This window comes from Oryctolagus cuniculus, chromosome 7, assembly GCF_964237555.1.
Source record: "Oryctolagus cuniculus chromosome 7, mOryCun1.1, whole genome shotgun sequence".
Taxonomy (NCBI): domain Eukaryota; kingdom Metazoa; phylum Chordata; class Mammalia; order Lagomorpha; family Leporidae; genus Oryctolagus; species Oryctolagus cuniculus.
The window spans coordinates 128,091,910-128,112,015 of record NC_091438.1 but is presented as its reverse complement, the minus strand read 5'-3'; the positions used below and the strand labels follow the sequence as shown (position 1 = coordinate 128,112,015).

The window sequence follows — 20,106 nt, the reverse complement described above, 5'->3', positions numbered from 1 at the left end:
CACAGTTAGGATTAAAGAATGCCACCACCCTGCCCTGACCACCTCTTAGCCAAAATGCTACATAGTCCCTAATTAGTCTCCCTGCTTGAGTTTTGTTAAGATTTGTTTTATTTGAAAACAGTGACAGAGAGGCAGACAGAGCAATCTTCCATTCACTAATTTGCTCCCCAAATTTTCTGCAACTGTCAAGCGAAAGCCAGGAGTTTGGACCCCCATCCTGGTCTCTCACATGGGTGCAGGGACCCAAGCACTGGGCCATCTTCTGCTTTTCCAGGTGCATAAAGAGAGAGCTGGATCAGAAGTGGAGCACCTAGGACTTGAACTAGCACTCCAGTATAGGATTCTGCCCAGGCAAAGCCAGGAGCTGGAAACTCAATCCAGGTCTCACGTGGCAGGAATGCAAGTCCTTGAACCATCATCACTCTCTCAGGATGCACCTTAGCAAAAGCTGGAATTGGAAGCTTAGACAATTCAAACCCAAGACCTTTGGTAAGAGACAGGTGTCCCAAGCAATGTAACTGCTATACCAGATGGCTGCCCCCAGAGAAATCTATAAAAGTTAGCCCACTGCTTCAAACCCTTTAATAACTTTCTCTCGCACAAAGGATAAATTCTGAATGCCCTACCGTGACCTATTAGGCCCTGCCCAGTTAGCTCCTTGCTTGCTCCAGTTGGAATACTAGTTGAACAGAGCAATTTGGAGATGAACGGCACAGCTTATCACTCTGCAGAGTGATATCCTAGTTCTGTGACCATAGAAACAGTGGATAAATGAGGGTAATACTGGTAACTATTGAGTTAGAAAAACTAAGTATACTAGGAGCTATGAGGCACAATACCATCTGTATGATTTTCTGTGGGTGTAGCATCAGACGTCTGCCTAGCATCAAAGATGACAACAGCGGCCAGACCAACTTCTGAACCTGCAGGAGGTGGAAGAGGAAAAGGGGAAGGTGATTTGAGCCAATTCTCAAAGCAGTATTCCAGCCAAGACTTACCTTCCCATACAAAGGTAAAATATAGGCAAACTACTCAGGATGCCCCCTGAAGAGGTTTGTAATCAGGACTTCAGGAGAGAACTGGAAGAGAGAGAGAGCGAAAAATAGGGATTGTCCAACCTGGGAACATACAACTTCCTCTTCAGTCTCGAAGAAGCCTCGCTTAGACCAGGTTCCTGCTGCCAACCTCGATGCCGATGACCCTCTCACAGACGAGGAAGATGCAGATTTTGAAGAGGAGAGTGATGATGATGACACTGCAGCATACACACACACACACACATACACACACACATATGATTCACTTGTTTATTTGAGAGGCAGAGCTTCCATCTGCTGGTTCACTCCCCAAATATCCAGAACAGCCAAGATTAGGGCAGGCTGGGGGTGGCAGTACTGTGCCACAGTAGGTTAAGCCACAGCCTGCGGCACTGCCATCCCATATGGGTGCCAGGATATTGGAGTCCTGGCTGCTCAACTTCTGATCCAGTTCCCTGCTAGTGTGCCTAGGAAAGCAGTGGAAGATGGCCCAAGTCTCTGGGCCCCTGCTACCCACATGGGAGACCTGGGAGAAGCTCCTGGTTCCTGGCTTTGGTCTGGCCCAAAGTTTAGACTGGGCTGAAGCCAGAAGCCTGGAATTTCATCCCGGTCTCTCATATAGGTGACTAGGATCCAGGTACTTGAGCCATGATCAGCTACCTCCCAGCGTGCACATTAACAGGAAGTGGAGTAGCCAAGACTTGTACCAGGCACTCCAATAATGGGATATGGGCATCATCCCAGGTAGCTACTTAAGCTGCTGTGTTAAACATCTGTGTTAACTGTACAATTCTTTCACTTCATTGGCTAAGTTTATTCCTGGGTGTTTTATTCTTTTGGGTGCTATTGCAAATGGAATTGTTTTTCTTAATGTCCTTTTTTAAAAAAAATTTTATTTTTATTTATTTGAATTACAGAGAGGTATAGACAGAGAGTGAGGTCTTCCATCCACTGGTTCACTCCCCAAATGGCTGCAACGGCCGGAGCTGAGCCCATCCAAAATCAGAAGCCAGGAGCTTCTTCTGGGTCTCCCATGTGGGTGCAAGGGCCCAAGGACTTGGACCAGCCAGGACTAGAACCGGTGCCCATATGGGATGTCGATACTTCAAGCCGGGGTTTTAACCTGCTGCGCCATAGCACAAGCCCCTTTCTTCATGTTCTTTTTTTTTTTTTTTTCTTTTCTTTTTTTTAATTATTTACTTGAAAGAGTTACACAGAGAGAGAAGGAGAGGCAGAGAGAGAGAGGTCTTTCATCCGCTGGTTCACTCTTCAATTGGCTGCAACAGCGCCGGCCCCCTTAATGTCCTTTTTTTTTTTTTTTTTTTTTTTAAGATTCATTTACTTATTTGAAAGAGTTACACAGAGAGAGGAGAAGCAGAGAGACAGAGATCTTCCATCCGATGGTTAACTCCCCAATCGGCCGCAATGGCCAGAGCTGTGCCGATCTGAAGCCAGGAGCCAGGAGCCTCCTCTGGGGCTCCCATGCAGGTGCAGGGGCCCAAGGACTTGGGCCATCTACCACCGCTTTCCCAGGCCATAGCAGAGAGCTGGATAAGAAGATTAGTACTCCCTTTGACAAGGATGGAAAAGACCCTAAGGCCTGACAACACATATACAGTTAGGGCGCTGACTGCCACCCACTTTGTGGCATCTAACCACTGTTTTCAGCAATGTGGTATTGTAGGCTAAGCCTTTGCCTGCAGTGCCAGCATCCCATATGGGCGCTGGTTCAAGTTCCAGCTGCTCTTCTTCCGATCCAGTTCTATGCTTATGGCCTAGGAAAGCAGCAGAAGATGGCCCACATACTTGGGTCCCTGCACCCCTAGAGGACACCCAGAAGAAGCTCCTGGTTCTTGCCTTCAGATCAGCCCAGCTTTGGCCATTGCAGCCATTTGGAGAGTGAACCAGCAGTGGAAGACCTTTCTCTCTGCCTCTCGTTCTGTAACTGCCTCTCAAATAAATAAATCTTTTATTTACTTTTTTTTAAAAGGACTTGTTCGAAAGAGTGTGTGAAGGAGGGGGTGGAGGTTAGGGGACAGAGAGATCTTCCATCTGCTGGTTCATTCCTCAAATGCCCCCAGCAGTCATGACTGGGTGGGCTAAAACAAAGCCAGTACCCAGGAATTCCATCCAGGCCTCCCACATGGGTGGCAGGAGCCCAGGTACTTGTGTCACCATCTGCTGCCTTCCAGGCACGTTAGCGGGAAGCTGGATCACTCAGAAGTGGAGCAGCTTAACCTGCTGTGCCTCAGTGCTCGCCCCTTGGCCCTCAGTTTAATAGACTTCCCAGCAGTACCAGACCCTGACACTGCCCTCTGCTGGCGTTCCTCATGCCACTAATTGCTTCTCTGTCTCTTGGCCAGCTTCTTTTCTCTATCTTGCTTTGAATTCTTGACACTCGGATCTGGGCCCCGATCTTGCATTTCTTATTATTAAGATTTACTTATTTATTTGAAAGGCAGAGATACAGAGAGAGAGAGAGAGCAATCGATCTTCCATCCGCTCCCCAAATGGCTGTGACAGCCTGGGCAGGAAGGACCAGGTCGAAGCCAGAAGCTTCTTCTGGGTCTCCCACGAGGGTGAGGGGCCCAAGCACTTAGGTGCATTAGCAGGGAGCTGCATGGGAAGTGGAGCAGCCGGGACTTGAACCGGCACCCATGTGGGATGCTGGCACTGAAGGCAGACTTTTTTTTTTTTTTTTTTTTTTGACAGGCAGAGTTAGACAGTGAGAGAGAGAGACAGAGAGAAAGGTCTTCCTTTTTCCGTTGGTTCACCCCCCAATGGCTGCTGCAGCCAGCGTGCTGCGGCCAGTGCACCAAGCTGATTCAAAGCCAGGAGCCAGGTGCTTCTCCTGGTCTCCCACGTGGGTGCAGGGCCCAAGGACTTGGGCCATCCTCCACTGCACTCCCTGGCCACAGCAGAGAGCTGGACAGGGAGAGGAGCAACCGGACAGAATCTGGTGCCCTGACTGGGACTAGAACCTGGGGTGCTGGCGCCAAAGGCGGAGGGTTAGCCTATTGAGCTGCGGCGCTGGCCAAAGGCAGAGACTTAAACTCCTATAATACAGTGCCAGCCCCTTCTTTCATTTCTTCATATCAGAGTTTGGTAAACTACTGTATTCTGACTGGGCTCAAGAGCTAAGGCTAAGGCCGCCACAAAACACACCAAACACCAGAGTAAGGGAAAGGGTTTATTGGGGGAAAACCGACAGACTGGAGGGAAGGGGCGAAGAAGGAAAAGAGGGAGGAGAGCGTAAGAGAGATTGAGAGAGACAGAGACAGAAAGACCAGAAAGAAAAAGATCAGGAGATGGAGAGAAAAGAGCCATGTGTTCAGGAACAGGTCCTCTTAAACCTTTGGGGGGGGTGGGTTAGCAGGGAAGTATGACCGGCAAATCCCATTAGGAAGGGGGTGGGGCTGACACCAGTGGTTGGGCCATGTGGTCACCTAGCTTCTAGCAAATGGCAGCGGGGGCTAGAGCTAGGATGGTGTCAAGGGTGTAGATTGCACCATAGATAAGACTGTGCCATTTTACTAACACTAAGCATGGATTTTACACTTTTAAGTGTTTGGAAAAAAAATTCAAAAGCATAATGCATCATGTGTCAAAAGACAGTTACAGAAAGAGAAGGAAAGAGATCTTCCTTCTCCTGGTTCACTGCCCAAATGACTGCAATGGCCAAGGCTGGGCCAGGTGAAAGCCAGGTGCCAGGAGTTTGATCTTTGTCTCCTACATGGGCACATGGGCACAACAGGGAGCTGGATTGGAATGGAGCAGCCAGGACTCAAACAGGCGCCCATATGGGATTCCAGCACTGCAGGCGGTGGCTTTACCTGCTATGCCACAGTGCTGGCCTCAAAATAGCAAAGTTTAATGAAGAGAAATACACCAAGGGCCGGCGCTGTGGCACAGTAGATTAAAGCCCTGGCCTGAAGCACCAGCATCCCATATGGGCGCTGGTTCTAATCCCGGCTGCTCCTTTTCCAATCCAGCTCTCTGCTGTGGCCTGGGAAAGCAGCAGAAGATGGCCCAAGTGCTTGGGCTCTTGCACCCATGTGGGAGACTCAGAAGAATCTCCTGGCTTTGGATTGGCACAGCTCTGGCCGTTGCGGCCATCTGGGGAGTGAACCAGCGGATGGAAGACCTTTCTCTCTGTCTCTACCTCTCTCTGTAACTCTGTCTTTCAAATAAATAAAATAAATCTTTAAAAAGAGAGAGAGACTTTTATGGCCTGGGAAAGCAGTAGAAGATGGCCCAAGTCCTTGGGCTCCTGCACTTGCATGGGAGACCAGGAGAAGCACCTGGCTCCTGGCTTTGAATCAGCTTGGTGCACTGGCCGCAGCACGCTGGCTGCACTTGCGTGGGAGACCTGGAGGAAGCTCCTGGCTCCTGGCTTCAAATCGGTGCAGCTCCAACCGTTGTGGCCATCTGGGGAGTGAACCAGCGGATGGAAGACCTCTCTCTCTGCCTCTTCTCTCTGTGTAACTCTGGCTTTCAAATAAATCTTTTTTTTTTTTTTTATTTTTTTGACAGGCAGAGTGGACAGTGAGAGAGAGAGACAGAGAGAAAGGTCTTCCTTTGCCGTTGGTTCACCCTCCAATGGCCGCCGTGGCCGGCATGCTGCGGCCGGCACACCGCGCTGATCCGATGGCAGGAGCCAGGAGCCAGGTGCTTCTCCTGGTCTCCCATGGGGTGCAGGGCCCAAGCACCTGGGCCATCCTCCACTGCACTCCCTGGCCACAGCAGAGAGCTGGCCTGGAAGAGGGGCAACCGGGACAGAATCCGGCGCCCCGACCGGGACTAGAACCCGGTGTGCCGGCGCCGCTAGGCAGAGGATTAGCCTAGTGAGCCGCGGCGCCGGCCCTCAAATAAATCTTTAAAAAAAGAGAGAGAGAGAGAGAGAGAGAGAGAGAGAGAGAGAGAGAGAGAGAGAGAGCAATACACCTGACACACCAGAGGGTGTCTCAGGGAAGAAGTTCGTGCAGTCCATTTTGGACTGGAGTTTTTATCAGTATGGGTGTGGGTCCTTGGTTTCTTCCCCTCCCTCCCTAGGAGGGAGTGTCCCCTAGGATATCCTAGGATATCTCTGGGTGGGTGAAGGGCCCCCTGGGCCTGCATAACTGAAATTCCTCCCAGAATTTCATGTTGGAACCAATAGCCAGCCCCCGGGTATAGGGTGGGTACACTCCCCTAAAGCTTCTTCCAGGAGAGGGCTGGAACCCCCCAACAAGGTCAATGGACGGGGAAGACTTTTGATGTGCAAATGCTGGTGTGCTTCCAAGGCCCACTTCCCTGTATCTTTCCTCAGGCAACCACACAAAAACTCCCATTTTCTTCAGCCCCTCTTAGACACACACACTTTCTACCTAGCAACCTTACCCAAAGTAACATCTCTGCCCAGACTTCTTTTATTAACGATCGCCAGGGGGCCGGTGCTGTGGCGTAGCGAGTAAAGCCACTGCCTGCAGCGCTGGCATCCCACATGGGCGCCAGTTCTAGTCCCGGCTGCTCCATTTCTGATCCAGCTCTCTGCTATGACCTGGGAAAGCAGTGGAAAATAGCCCAAGTGTTAGGAAGAGTTGCAGTTGCAGATTGGTGCCTCCTCACACGAGGCACCAAAATGTTAAGAGGCGCAGCATAGAGAGGAGGCAGTGTACGAATTTACAGCCAGACCGAATTTATTCAGATAAAATAAACCCGTGGAGGTGGGTGACCAACTGCCCAGGTGCCCATGATGGAACACGTGGCAGAAGGCCCCGACTCCCAGAGGCTGGGAGTTTATATTTTAGGAGGGCTGGGGATGGGGGTGGGGTAGGGGCAGCAGGCAGAGGGGAATTCCTGGAACTGGTCTTTCAGGTGGCTGTAAGGGGTGGGGTATGAAGGCAATAGGGTGAGACCCAACTGAGTTAAGGCAAGGAATGCATTTCAGTGTTTCTCTATTTTGGGCAATAAGGGAGAATGGCTGAGGCTTATGTCATCGTTCCATCACACCATTCACTTCATCTCTCCCACCCCCCTTGCACTCTTTTCTTAAGATTTATTTACTTGAAAATCAGAGTTACAGAGAGAGGAGAGGCAGAGAGAGAGAGGTCTTCCATCCGCTGGTTCACTCCCCAATTGGCCACAACGGCCGGAGCTGCGCCGATCCGAAGCCAGGAGCCAGGAGCTTCTCCCGAGTCTCCCACGCGGGTGCAGCGGCCCAAGGTCCTGAGCCATCCTCCACTGCTTTCCCAGGCCATAGCAGAGAGCTGGATCGGAAGAGGAGCAGCCGGACTTGAGCCAGCGCCCATATGGGATTCGGGCACTGCAGGCGGCGGCTTTACCCGCTACGCCACAGCGGCGGCCCCTGCACTCTTTTCAAACGCAGCCACATCCACCTTTCACCTTAGACTACTATAATAGCCTCTGAAACGAGTTTTCAAAACGTAAATAAAACCCGGCTCGGCTGCAGCCCGTGCCGTAAATCCTATTTCAAAAAAACCGTCGCGACCTCCCGCGCCGCAGCTCCCAAGGTCAGAGAACACAGAGCGGACTGGAGAGGCTGCAGTGTCGCACACGTCATTCGCGTCGCCTTGCGGCTCCAACCTCGTCTCCTCGGCGCCCGGAAAAGACGTAAAAGGGGCGGGGCAGCGTCTCACAAATCGGACCGTGACGCTTTGCGTTTTCTCTTTCCAGCCAGCGCCGCCGAGCGATGGGTGAGTGTTTCTCTGTGTTGGGACTGGGGAAGGCGGTTGCGGTCAATCCAGCGCCATCCTGCCTCGCAGCCAAAATGGGAATAAGGGCACCCCGATCCCTGGCTACAAACAGGTATCAGGAAGCGTGGCCACTGGGTTTTGGCCGCCGAGGCCTGTAGCACGGGCTTCAAGGGCTCCGGGCTGTGGGCTGCAAGCGGCATCAACATGGCTGCCGCGGGAACGGAGTGCCGGGGCCGGGCCGCACGTGTATGATGACACCTCGGTAATGCTGCAAACTCCCGACTGCGCCGTGGGGAGGCGAACCTTGGAGAGCTGAGCGGGCGGCCCACCCGTCGCGGGGGTCTGGAGGGCGCGAGCCGCCGGCACCGAGTCCCTGTGGTTCAAGGTTCCGTCCCCGCTCCCACATACAGGCATCTCTCGGGACAACTGGCACAAGCGCCGCAAAACTGGGGGCAAAAGAAAGCCCTACCATAAGAAGCGGAAGTATGAGCTGGGCCGCCCGGCTGCCAACACGAAGGTGGGTGTGCGCGTGCCGTACCGTGCAGTGGCGGGGTGGGGGTCTCAGCGTGGGGCTGGTGGGCCGGGTGGTGAGATTGGTGCGTGAAGTGGGAATGTAGTCCCTGTGCCAACACCCTTGGGTCTAAATGCTAAGATGTGAAGGGTGCCTGGAGGGGTGGGCTTCTCGGGGAGTTATAGGCCTGCTGTTTCTGCTTCCGGTGCTCGGGGTCAGATTTTCAACTTGGAGGAAACTGGAGTGATGAGAGAGTATCCTTAGGCGTGGTGGTGGCCGTCTTGGTCACTTAGTGCCACTTGCCAGTGCAAGGACTTGTCATAGTTACACTGACTGGTGCCTCCCTGCAGCCCTAGCTTCCCAGTCCCTTGCTTGTTGTCTTGGCAACTTGGATCCTGTCTCTTGTTTCCAGATCGGCCCCCGGCGGATACATACCGTGCGAGTTCGAGGAGGCAATAAGAAGTACCGGGCCCTGCGGCTGGACGTGGGGAACTTCTCCTGGGGCTCCGAGTGTGAGTGAGGCCCTTCTGGAGGAGGTGGGAACCAAGTGCTTTTAGCAGGACACCCTGGCCTAGACCAGCTCACTTGAACTTGCCTTGCCTAAAGGCCTTGAGGTGGTTGTGAGAGTTCTTTCTGTGCAGACTGCCCTGTCCTTAGAGGCTCAGGCAGATGCTAGCCTGTTTACCAAGCGTCCCTGGGGGAGAGTTTGTGAGAGATGATTTGTTGTTCCATTGCTTCTCGGGTCCTAGTAGGGGCAGAGAGCCTGAGGAGGTGTGGGGCAAGGCCAGTGGGCCTCGGGCTTCCTCCCACGACCTGATTCGCGTTTCCCTTGTGAGCAGGTTGTACCCGCAAAACGAGGATCATCGATGTTGTCTACAATGCCTCCAATAACGAGCTGGTCCGCACCAAAACCCTGGTGAAGAACTGCATCGTGCTTATAGACAGCACGCCGTACCGACAGTGGTACGAGTCCCACTACGCGCTGCCCCTGGGCCGCAAGAAGGGGGCCAAGCTGGTACGTGGTCCCTCGCGTGGGCATGGTGAGGAGGAGGAGGGTCGCTGCCTTGTGATGAGACTCTGTCCAGTTCTGCTACTGAAGGGAGAGAGATGAAAGCCTTGAGTGCTGAGGAAGGCGGGATGTGGGGTTCCCAAAGGCCCTAGGGGCCCTCCTTCCCTGGGCTAATCCACCTGTGTCCCTTATGTTCAGACTCCTGAGGAGGAAGAAATTTTAAACAAAAAACGATCAAAGAAGATTCAGAAGAAATACGACGAAAGGAAGAAGAATGCCAAGATCAGCAGTCTGCTGGAGGAGCAGTTCCAGCAGGGCAAGCTGCTCGGTGAGATGGCTGTGTGGTGGGCGGGGGTGCCCTCGCCTTACCTCTGTACCGCTCCCTCGGCTGCGAGGGTGTGAAGACAGAATGCACACGTGGAAATGCTGGGTGGGGAGGTCCGAGGCCTGTAGGTGGAGCTTGGAGGAGTTTGAGAAATGCATGTGCAGGCTCAGGGGTTGTCTCCGTGATGAGAACTTTGTCCAGTTCTGCTACTGATTTGGAAGTGAGGATAAAGTACACCTGAGGAGACTGTGGGCTTCGTTTTTGCCTCCTGGGTATTTGAACCGACGTGGGCTTTTAGGGGGTTAGAATGATGTGAGGGGAGCTACCTAGTCATTTTCCTAAGGACCACATGCTCTCATTCCAGCGTGCATTGCGTCAAGACCTGGCCAGTGTGGCCGAGCAGATGGCTATGTACTAGAAGGCAAGGAGCTGGAGTTCTATCTGAGGAAAATCAAGGCCCGGAAAGGCAAATAAGTCCTCCACCATGTAATAAAGGTGTTTATTCTATTTCCTATGTCTGTGTTTGAATGTTTACTCTGGATCCTTGTGCTGGTGATAGCTGGTATTCCCTCCCCGCTCCTGCTGTCCTGCCCCAGTCCTGGCCCACTCTGGAGTCCCCTTTGGCCTCAGCTCTATCTCCTGTGGGCCATACTTACTGTTAGTGTGGGCGGGGTCTGCACGGTGGGGAGGATATTTCTCCCTGGATTACAGTTGGAGCAGGGCTGTGGGATGCATGCCCAGCGGGCTTATGAGAGCCCTCCCAACAATATATATATATATATATTTTTTTTTTTTTTTTTCATCTACTTGAAAGGTGGAGTAACAGTCCATATGGTAGTTAGCTCCCCCACAAGGCTGCAACAGCAGGGGCTGGGCCAGGGCCAAAGCCAGAGCCAGGAAGTCCATCCAGTTTTCCCACATGATGACAGGGATGCAAGCACTCGAGCCACCATCTTCTGCCTATCAGGATTCACAGCAGGAAGGTGGTTTGGAAGCAGAGCAGCAGGGACTTAAGCTGGCACTGTGACATGGGGTCCCCCAGTGTCCCACATAGTAGCTATCAGTACCAGCTCAGATCCTGGCTGCTCCACTTACAGTCCAGTTCTGTGTTAATGTGCATAGGGAAGCACAGGAAAGTGGCCCAAATGTGTAACTCTGCCACCCATGTAGGAGATCTTGGGGCTGGTGTTGTACAGTGGGTTAAGCCCTGCATGTATGCCTGTTCAAGGCTGTTGCTCCACTTCCAATCCAGCTCTCTACTGATGTGCTGGAGAAAGTAGAAGATGGCCCAAATACTTGGTCCCCTGCTACCCAGATGGGCTTCCCTGGAGCTTTGCAAGGGGCAGCCTAACCTGCTGTGTAGGATTGCTGGCACCACTGGTTAGGTTTTTATTTACCTTGAGATTTATTTAAAAAGGCAGAATGACAGATCTATTTGTGGATTCACTTTGCAGACTGGCCCCAACAGTAGAGGCTAGCCAAGGTCAGGAGCCTCATCTGGGTGTCCCACACAGGTGGCAGGAACCCCAGTGCTTGAGCCATTCCCTACTGCTTCCCAGGTGCATCAGCTGGGTGCTGGATCAAAAACAGCAGCTGGACTCAAACTGACATGCTAACATGAGATGCCCCACCTTGGTTAAGTTTTTAACTTTGGCTCATAAGTGGTCTGAAAATCAGTTACGGGAGGGGTGTTCATCCAGTGTTCACTCCCCAAATGGCCACAGTAGAGCAGAGCTGATCCAAAGCTAGGAGCTTTTGGGTCTCCCAAGTAGTTACAGGAGTCCAAGCACTTGGGCCATTTTCCACTGCTTTTCCTGAGTTTAGAAGCTATCCTTAAGGACCAACACAACCTAACCTTCACCGGCTATAGGGAGACCTGGGCCCTGTTTCCCACACTCTGATCTTCATTCGCCATCATAGTGTTAGCTCATTTTTGTGGTAAGATTTAAGATTTATTTGGGGCCAGTGCTGTGGCATAATGGGTAAAGCTGCCACCTGCAGTGCTGGCATCCCACATGGGCACCAGTTCAAGTCTCAGCTGCTGCACTTCTGCTCCAGCTCTCCACTATCAACTGGGAAAGCAGTAGAAGATAGCTCAAGTCCTTGGACCCCTGTGCTGGTGTGGGAGACCCAGAAGAGGCTCTGGCTTCAAATTGGTGCAGCTCTGGCAGTTGAGGCCAGTTGGGGAGTGAATCAGCTGGTGGAACACCTCTCAATCTCTCTGCCTAAATATTTGAAAGGCAGAGTTAGAGGGGTCTCCCATCCACTGGTTCACTCCCCAGCTGGTCGCAATGGCTGGAGCTGCACCAATCCGAAGATCCTCCTACAGGTCTCCCACACCAGTGCAGGGGCCCAACGACTTAGGCCATCTTCCACTGCCTTCCCAGGCCATAGCAGAGAGCTGGATCGGAAATAGAGCAGCTGGGACTAGAACCCGGCGCCCATGTGGGATGCTGGCACTGCGGGTGGCAGCTTTACCCACTATGCCACAGCACTGGCCTCCCTATACTTATGTTTTCTAATTTGAGCATAAAACCTGCTAGGAAAAAAAAAAAACAGAAATGCCCTCTGCCTGGATGGTCATCACTGTGGAGGTCTACTGTTTGGTTACCGACATGGAAACGGGCTTAGAAATGTACAGGACCCCGTGGTCACAAATACCAGGCAGAGCCAGCATTAGTCTCAGTCCTCCCAGAGTGCAAACCCGCTGTGCATCCACCTCTTAAGCGCCCCTCTGGCCTTTCGGTTGGTGGGAGTGGAGAAATCGTGAAACTATGGGAAGGGTAGCATATGCCTGCCATTTGAAAGAGGATAGTGACCACAATGGCCAGGACTGCCAGGCCGAATCTAGGAGCCAAGAGCTTCAACCAGGTCTCCCATATAGTTGCAGGGGCCCAAACATCTGGGCCTTTTGCCACTGCTTTTCCTAGACCATTAAGGAGCTGGATGGAAGTGGAGCAGGCAAGACTTGAACCCATACCCGTATGGGATGCTGGCCCTGCAGATTCAGTTTTTTTCAAGGTGGAGTCACAGAGCTCCCATCTGCTGGTTCATGAGCAGGACCTGCTTCCGGGCCTCCTGTGTAGGTGCAGGGGCCCAAGTACCTGGGCTATCCTCCAGCTACTCTTCCAGGCACAATGGCAGGGAGCTGGATCGCAAGTGAGGAAGCCAGGAATCAACCGGAGGAGCCGGGAGCCCATACGGGATGCCACTGCCCCAGACAGTTGCTTTACCTGCTAGGCCACAGCACCGCCCCTTCCCCTCTCTCCATCCCCTCACCCCTGCTTTAAACAGTGATAAATGAATATATTCTCATTGGAAAAAAAAAAAAACCTTGACCATTACAGATAAAGCAAAAGTCCCCCAGCACACACTGACCGGTCTTGTGAGGTTATCAGGATGAGGAAGGTGCATATTCCAGGCATTGGTTGTTATTATTATTTACTTGAGAGGCAGAGAGGTGTCTAACATCTGCTGGTTCACTCCCCAAATGGCCACAATGGCGGAAGCTGGCCCAGTCCAAAGCCAGGAGCTTCTACCCGGTCCCCAACGTGGGTGTAGAGGCCCAAGCTCTTGGGCTATTTTCTGTTGCTTTCCCAGACCATAGCAGAGAGCAGCCGGAACTCCACCACAGTGCGGCCCCACCAGAGAAATTGATACAGAGGAAAATCGTGAGCGCCATCCCAAATCCGCCACCTCAGAAAGGCTGAGGGGGTGGTGCCCAGCCTCTCCGCGGACCTTCAGAGAATCACCGGGTGCCCAGCTGCCGAGGGAGCGAGCTGCGGCCTGGGCTCTAGTCTTCCGTGCCTGCCCAGGCCTCTGGTCCTGGCTTCACCTCCTCCAAGGATCCCATCCTGCCTTCTCCCACCAAAGCGGACACACCCCAGCCCTGCCTCTGGCGGCCCTGAAGGCACACAGGAAGAGCTGCCCCGAAGGTGGAGGGAAGCGGACTGGGCGGCCCTCAGGGCTCCGGGGTCTCCTCTCCGGACTCAGCCGCCTCCTCCTCCTCGATGCGGTCAGGGGCCTCCAGGTCGCCGCTCTCCTCTACCCGGAAGCGTAGCAGGTGCGGGGTCCGAGGAGCGCCTCGCGCCCGGCCGAAGTTTCGGAGGCTGATGGCCGGGGAGGGCGCTCCTGCGCCCAGGAAGCGACCAAGCAATGGGGTCTGCGTGGCGGGCCGAGCGCACGCTGGCGACGCCTCCACCTGCAGGCTCTGCTCAGGGTCGTCGCTCATGCTGCGGACGATAGAGCGGACTGAGCGAGACGGGCTCCCGCCACAGGAGGGACCCAGTCACTAGTGCCCCAGGAGGTGAGGGGACCCGGGCAGCTTAGGCCAGCGCGGAGCGCTCACCGCAGGTTGAAGGTGGAGCCCAGGAAGGAAGGCCGCAAGGTCTCGGCCGCCGTGGCCACAGTGTAGGGAGGCTGCGGTTGGTCCTCGTCCCAGTAGGGGTCCTTCTCGGCTGGGGGCAGGTTCTGGTACATGTCGTCCACAGACAGCAGAGACACCTGGGCCAGCAGAGGGGCACGCGGCGGTTCACAAGGGCTTTCCTGTGCACACCTACACAGAGCTGGCAGGGAGAGACAGCCAAGGAGCTGCTCCAGGCCTTTGACAGATCCAGCAGCCCTCACCTGCAGGTTGCGGTCTATGAGCTGGTTGGTCTCAAAGTCATCATCATCTTCACCAAAGGGGTTGATGATCTGTTCAGCCACCTGTGGTTTGCAGGGACAGGGATGCGTCTGCGTCAGGCCCCACGTTCATCCCCCAAGGTTGGGGGTGGGCCCTGTGCCCGTGTGTCTACAGAGTGGGCCACCATCCCAAGTGCTACCTTGAGCCATCCAGCATAGAAGAAGAACTGCAGCAGAGTGGTGAGAGGCACGTACATATCCGGGTCTCCCAGGGTTGGCGCTGCCTGCTGGCCTGGCTCCTGAGGTTTGGCAGCCCCTGTCTCTGGCTCCAGAAACTGGCGGCCAACCAGGGACAGACCAAAGAAGGAATATACGGCTATGGTCACCACCTGGGGAAGGGAGAGGCAGGCTCCGAGTATGATGCAGTGGGACAGACAGAAATGCCATCCCTGCTCTGAGGACCTGGGGGCAGGCAGACAAGTAGCTGAACAGGTAACAGGGATAGGCATTTGGCTAAGCGGTTGATTAAGCCGCTAGTTAGGATGCCTGTGTCCTATACTGGAATGCCTGAGTTTGATGTCCATTTCTGGCTTCTTAAGAAAAACAGATTTACTTACTTATTTGAAAGGCAGAACAATAGAGTGAGGGAGAGTCAGGCAAAAGAGAAAGGTAGCTTCCATCTGTTGGTTTACTCCCTAAATGCCTACAAAAGCCATGTCTGAGCCAGGCTGAAGCCAGGAGCCAGAAACTCCACCCTGGTCTCCCATGTGGGTGTCAGGAGCCCAAGCACTTGTACCATTTCCGCTGCCTTTTTTTTTTTTTATTTATTTATTTATTTTTTTTGACAGGCAGAGTAGACAGTGAGAGAGAGAGAAAGGTCTTCCTTTGCCGTTGGTTCACCCTCCAATGGCTGCCGCGGCCGGCGCACTGCAGCCGCGCACTGCGCTGATCCGAAGGCAGGAGCCAGGTGCTTTTCCTGGTTTCCCACACAGGTGCAGGACCCAAGCACTTGGGCCATCCTCCACTGCACTCCCTGGCCATAGCAGAGAGCTGGCCTGGAAGAGGGGCAACCAACCGGGACAGAATCTGGTGCCCCGACCGGGACTAGAACCCTGGGGTGCCGGTGCCCCAAGGCGGAGGATTAGCCTAGTGAGCCGTGGCGCCAGCCTCCACTGCCTTTCAAGGGGCATTAATAGGAGGCTGGATGGGAAGCAGAGCATCTGGGGCCGAACCAGCGCCCCAGAATGGGATGCCAGCGGAGCAAGCGGTGGCTCAATCTGCGGCACCACAATGCCAGCCCCCACTTCTGGCTCCTGACTCCCTTCCTGCTAAGGCAGACCCTGGGAGGCAGCAGCGATGGCTCCAGTACTCGGGTTCTTAGCGACAACGTGGGCAACCTGAATTGCATTCCCAGCTCCCAGTTTTGGCCCCTGCTGGGGCCCATTGCAGGCATTTGAGGGAGTGAACCAGCAGATGGGAGCTCTCTCTGCCTCTCAAATGAAAACAAAACCAAAAACCCACAACATATAACAGGATGCAGCAGCACCTGTGGGGAATAGCGTCAACTTGCTGGGGGTAGAGGAAGATTTTGATGTTGATGCCTTGACTGTCCAGTGCCTTATGGGACTGAACTGACCCAGGGCAAATACCCTATCTAATTCTCAGTCTCACACACAGCCCAGGGCATGCAGGACGCACTGGGCCTGGGGAGGTGAGAGGCAGTTACTTGGGTGTAGACGAGGGGGATGCTGATCCAGTCGTAGTGGAAGAGCATGCTGCACTTGGCCCGGTACTTGTTCAGCTCCTGGTGGGAGAGCAGGAAGAGGAAGTCAGCAGGGGAGAATGGGAAGGGAACAGGGCACCTGGCACAGCTGGGTGCAGCTCGGGCCTGGAGGCCCATCCGCTCTGAGGTGTGATTGCTGGGTCTGAGATGGGCATTCAGCACACGATCAATCGCACGCACAGACCCGGGAGCCAGATTGTCAGTGGCCTGGGCCTCGCTTTCCTCATCTGTGAAAGGGGGTGATAATAGTATCTATTATCTAGCTCAAGGATCATTGTGAGGGTTAAATTAATCAATAAGGGTACATTGCATCCAAAAGTGTGTGCTACATAGTCGGCACCGTGTAAGCGTAAGTACTAAAACTGTTAGTCCTTTGCAAAGCTAGGAGAGGGCAGAGGGGCCGGGCGCTAGGCGGACTCACTTCCAGAAGCAGGCACAGAGCAATGTCGTCTCGGATTCGCCCATCCTTCCGGGCCTGGGCCGCCAGGTTGGTGAACCAGACGCAGGGGACCCAGTACTTGTTGAAGTCAGATTTCAGGCTCTCAAACTTTTTCCTCTCTTCCTGGGACATGAAACCTGCGCGAGGCACGTGGATGGGTGCAGATGTGTCCTCTGCCGCCAGCGCCAGCGGCTCCCCTCTCTTGGCAGACACCCACGGGGCCAGACTCGCCGCTGGAGATCCCAAGAGCGCCTCCTGGCCGGATGGGCTCAAACCCTCCCCTTGCCCGGGAGGCCTTAGCTCCAGGGCTCCGCCAGCGCTGCGTACCTGCGTCCACCACGTGCTCCATGGTGGGGAAGCGCTTGAGCACGCGGGTGCTGACGGAGCGCAGCACCAGCACGGACGCCAGGTTGGCGTAGCGGATGAGGGTGCGGCGCAGCAGGCGGCCGCGCTGGTCCATGCCGTGCACGCTGGCCGAGATGACGCACATCAGCTGGTCCGGCAGCGGGATGCTTGTGTACTGAGACCACCAGCGGTTCACCACCAGAGTCACGTAGAAGCCTGGTGGGGCGCCGTTTCGGTTGTGGGGCCAGGAAGGGAGCATGAAGGGCAGGGGTGTCAGAATGCCCTGGTCGGGAGCCCGCAGCCCGGGGGCAGGTCCAAGCCAAGAAGGGGGTGGGGTGGGGGTGGGACAAGCTCCACTGGGACCTCTTCCTCTGGTCACACCGCCCGCCCTTTCGTGCCAGGCCAGATCAGAAGGGATGAGTGTGAACTTCCCCTGGCAGAAGGGAAGTGGGAGTTCAAGGCCAGATAATGGTTAACTCGGAGACCTGCCTCCCACGATGTGGGGGAGGGGTCTGTCACCTCTCTGCAGCTCCCCCTCCAGTACCCAGAGTGAGGTCATCAGCCCAGCGTGTGTCTTGTGCCTTGTGTGGCCTGAGAGTCCAGCCAGCGATAGGCAGGAAGCCCTGGACCGGGCACCCAGCTCCAGCGCCTGCTTGGCTGCTCGGCTGCGTCATTCTGACCCTCAGAGCGGCCAGCTCAACCCAAAGGTCAGGAAGGACGGGAGGGGGCTCTCAGGGCGAGCCAGCAGGGGGGCTTACCCAGGACAAAGGACAGGGGGATGAGGTCTGCGGAGCGGTTGCAGTATCGGGCCACCTGCGCGTACACCTGCCTCTGCTCCTGGGTCAGCAGCAGCCTGGGGAGGCGAGGGGAGGTTAGGTCAGCCTGGGTCGGAGGGAGGTGGGCAGCCTCGTCCCCCCCGCCAGCTAGCCCTGTGCCCCGCCCTTACCGGTACGTGATGCTGAGCACTGCGTACAGGGCCATGAACAGTAGGAACTCCTTGTAGAGGAGCTTGTAGATGCTTCCCCTCCATCGGAGCAGCAGGCCAGAGAAGCCACCGAAGCGGGCCTCCGCCACTTTGAGTGTATATGAAACCGTCATGGTGCTGGGGGCCTGGGGCAGAAAGTCACAGGCGCCATCCGTCTCCTTAGCTTGCCTTGCCATCACCAGGCAAGCTGGGTCATGCACACCCCAGCTTCCACCCCAAGTCAGCAGAGCAGACAGAGCACCCTGGATCCCCTGCAGAACACCTTGTCCACAGTAAGCCAGGACTGAGCAGGGCAAAGCAGAGCTGAGACCTCGTGCCTGAGCTTCCCCAAGTTCCCCTTCCACCTGCACACCCAGGGGTAGCCATGTCCTGAGCTGCTGAGGACAACAGCCCCGACTCCAGCCCAGACTCACCCCTGTTCCGTGGGACCTTGCTCTGGAGGCCGATTGTCTATTCTCCCACAGCCCAGGGGCACACACACGCCCACCCCATACAAGCCTACCTGCTCTGAGCTGCAGCCCGCGCTGTGAAAGACCTGGGCTGGCCTTCACGTCCCAAACTTAAGTACCTCCTGGGTCCATAAAGTTAGGCTGGACAGAGGCTATCAATGATGGATTGATTAAGGCTGTCACCCAGCTTCCCCTGGTCCTGGGAACTGGGTGTGGGTCCCTATTCAAGCAGGGCTGGGCTGTCCTTTGAGTGGCAAAAGTGCCACCTGCACTGACTCCACAGCTCACACAGGCAACACCGTGTCCTTCAAGCTGGGGTGACAAGGCTTCATGTCCCAAGCTCCAGGTGAGAACACAGATGCATGGTGAGCTGTTATAATGCCAGCTGTGCTGATGACCCAGCACTGGCCACGTGACAGGCGTGGTGCCAAGGACCCTGCTGTATCATCCTTATCCTCAGCACAGCCCTAGGAGGCATCCCGTCTTACAGATGAGCATCCCAGCAGGAAATGACGTCCCGTGAGGTACAGTGGAGGCCTATTGGAGGCAGGATTCAAACCAAAGCTGAGGGGCTTCCAAGGCAACAAGTGGCCCAAGGGGGCCTGGCCAAGGCTCCAGCTCTGGGGCCAGGGTCGTGTGCACTGGCCACAGCACCAAGCTTCTAGTTCATGTTCCCAGGGTCCTGAGGAAGCCCCGCCCCCATCACCATGCCACAGGACTAGCAAAGCCACAGACCTGGGAACTCAGGGCATGGATGCAGACCACTTGAAGCCTTGTGTCCAGTTTTGACAACTTGGAGTGCTCAGGAAACTGATGACTTCTATGTCTAGACCTCAGTTTCTTAATCTGTTGGAAGAAATCATGTCAAAGTACTGATAAGAGTAGAAGTAGAGCCTGAGGCAAAGATTTGGCCTGGAGGTTAAGACGCCTGCATCTCACATTGGTCAGGGTACCTGGGTTTGAGTGCCGACTCAGTTCCTGATTCCAGCTTCTTACTCATAATGTGCACCCTGGGAGGCAACAGGTGATGGCTTAAGTACTTGGATTCCTGTCACCCACTTGGGAGGCCTGGACAGAGTTCCTGGCTCTCAGCTTTGGCCTGGCCCAGCTCCAGCTATTTCAAGCATCTGGGGAGTGAACTAGCAGATGGGAGATTTCCCTCTCTCTCTCTCCCTCTCAAATAAATAAATAAAATAAATTTTTAGACAAAAACAAGGGGCCAGAACTGTGGCGCAGCGGGTTAAAGCCCTGGCCTGAAGCGTTGGCATCTCGTATGGGCGCCGGTTCTAGGCCCGGCTGCCCCTCTTCTGATCCAGCTCTCTGCTATGGCCTGGGAAAGCTGTGGAAGATGGACCAAATTCTTGGGCCCCTGCACCCACGTGGGAGACCCAGAAGAAGCTCCTGGCTCCTGGCTTCGGATTGGCGCAGCTCCGGCCATTGTGGCCATCTGAGGAATGAACCAGCGGATGGAAGACCTCTCTCTGTCTCTATCCCTCTCTGTAACTCTGTCTTTCAAATAAATAAAATAAATTTTTTAAAAAAAGATAAAAACAATTTTTAAAGATGTAATTTATTTATTTGAGAGGCTGCTAGTTACAGAGAGAGAGACAGAGAGATCTTCCTTCTGTTGGTTCGCTCCCTAAAATGGCCACCATGGTCAGAGCTGTGCCGATCCAAAGCCAGGAGCCAGGAGCTTCTTCCAGGTCTCCCACATGGGTACAGGGGCCCAAGCACTTGGGCCATCTTCCACTGCTTTCCTAGGCCATAAGCAGAGAGCTGGGTCAGAAGAGGAGCAGTTGGGACACAAATCAGTGCACATATGGTGTCACAGGTGGAGTGGCTAAGCCACTATGCCACAGTGCCAGCCTCGACAAAAAAAAAAAATAATAATTAAAGATTAGTTCA

General features: G+C 54.5%; 2 protein-coding genes and 5 non-coding genes across 8 annotated transcripts; 6 read left to right on the top strand and 1 right to left on the bottom strand.

Moving 5' to 3' along the window:
- The first annotated feature begins 2,581 nt into the window (after positions 1–2,581).
- Positions 2,582–2,704, top strand: LOC127493872 (U6atac minor spliceosomal RNA). The gene has a single exon (XR_007924409.1). It is a non-coding gene; the product is annotated as a U6atac minor spliceosomal RNA (small nuclear RNA).
- Positions 2,705–6,696: 3,992 nt separating this feature from the next.
- On the top strand, positions 6,697–10,091 carry RPS8 (ribosomal protein S8). Its single transcript, XM_017346355.3, has 6 exons — positions 6,697–7,732; positions 8,143–8,249; positions 8,656–8,755; positions 9,083–9,258; positions 9,451–9,580; positions 9,942–10,091. The coding sequence occupies exons 1-6, from the start codon at positions 7,729–7,731 to the stop codon at positions 10,049–10,051; spliced, it is 627 nt and encodes a 208-aa protein (XP_017201844.1). The 5' UTR covers positions 6,697–7,728; the 3' UTR covers positions 10,052–10,091.
- Positions 7,976–8,055, top strand: LOC127493822 (small nucleolar RNA SNORD55/SNORD39). Its single transcript, XR_007924360.1, has one exon. It is a non-coding gene; the product is annotated as a small nucleolar RNA SNORD55/SNORD39 (small nucleolar RNA).
- Positions 8,480–8,582, top strand: LOC127493829 (small nucleolar RNA SNORD46). Its single transcript, XR_007924367.2, has one exon. It is a non-coding gene; the product is annotated as a small nucleolar RNA SNORD46 (small nucleolar RNA).
- LOC127493828 (small nucleolar RNA SNORD38) lies at positions 9,306–9,375 on the top strand. The gene has a single exon (XR_007924366.1). It is a non-coding gene; the product is annotated as a small nucleolar RNA SNORD38 (small nucleolar RNA).
- LOC127493827 (small nucleolar RNA SNORD38) lies at positions 9,754–9,823 on the top strand. Its single transcript, XR_007924365.1, has one exon. It is a non-coding gene; the product is annotated as a small nucleolar RNA SNORD38 (small nucleolar RNA).
- A 2,922-nt stretch (positions 10,092–13,013) lies between the features above and the next one.
- Positions 13,014–17,889, bottom strand: BEST4 (bestrophin 4). 2 transcript variants are annotated; one of them, XM_002715680.5, is made up of 9 exons: positions 17,714–17,889; positions 17,526–17,620; positions 16,750–16,983; positions 16,405–16,559; positions 15,927–16,004; positions 14,401–14,589; positions 14,204–14,284; positions 13,926–14,080; positions 13,014–13,809 (listed from the first exon to the last, which is right to left on the bottom strand). In XM_002715680.5, the coding sequence occupies exons 1-9, from the start codon at positions 17,863–17,865 to the stop codon at positions 13,539–13,541; spliced, it is 1,410 nt and encodes a 469-aa protein (XP_002715726.4). In that variant the 5' UTR covers positions 17,866–17,889; the 3' UTR covers positions 13,014–13,538. The 2 variants fall into 2 exon arrangements, with proteins under 2 accessions (XP_002715726.4, XP_069934692.1); XM_070078591.1 differs by lacking the exons at positions 14,401–14,589; positions 17,526–17,620; positions 17,714–17,889 and having other exon boundaries at positions 13,926–14,284; positions 16,750–17,204.
- Positions 17,890–20,106: the final 2,217 nt, after the last annotated feature.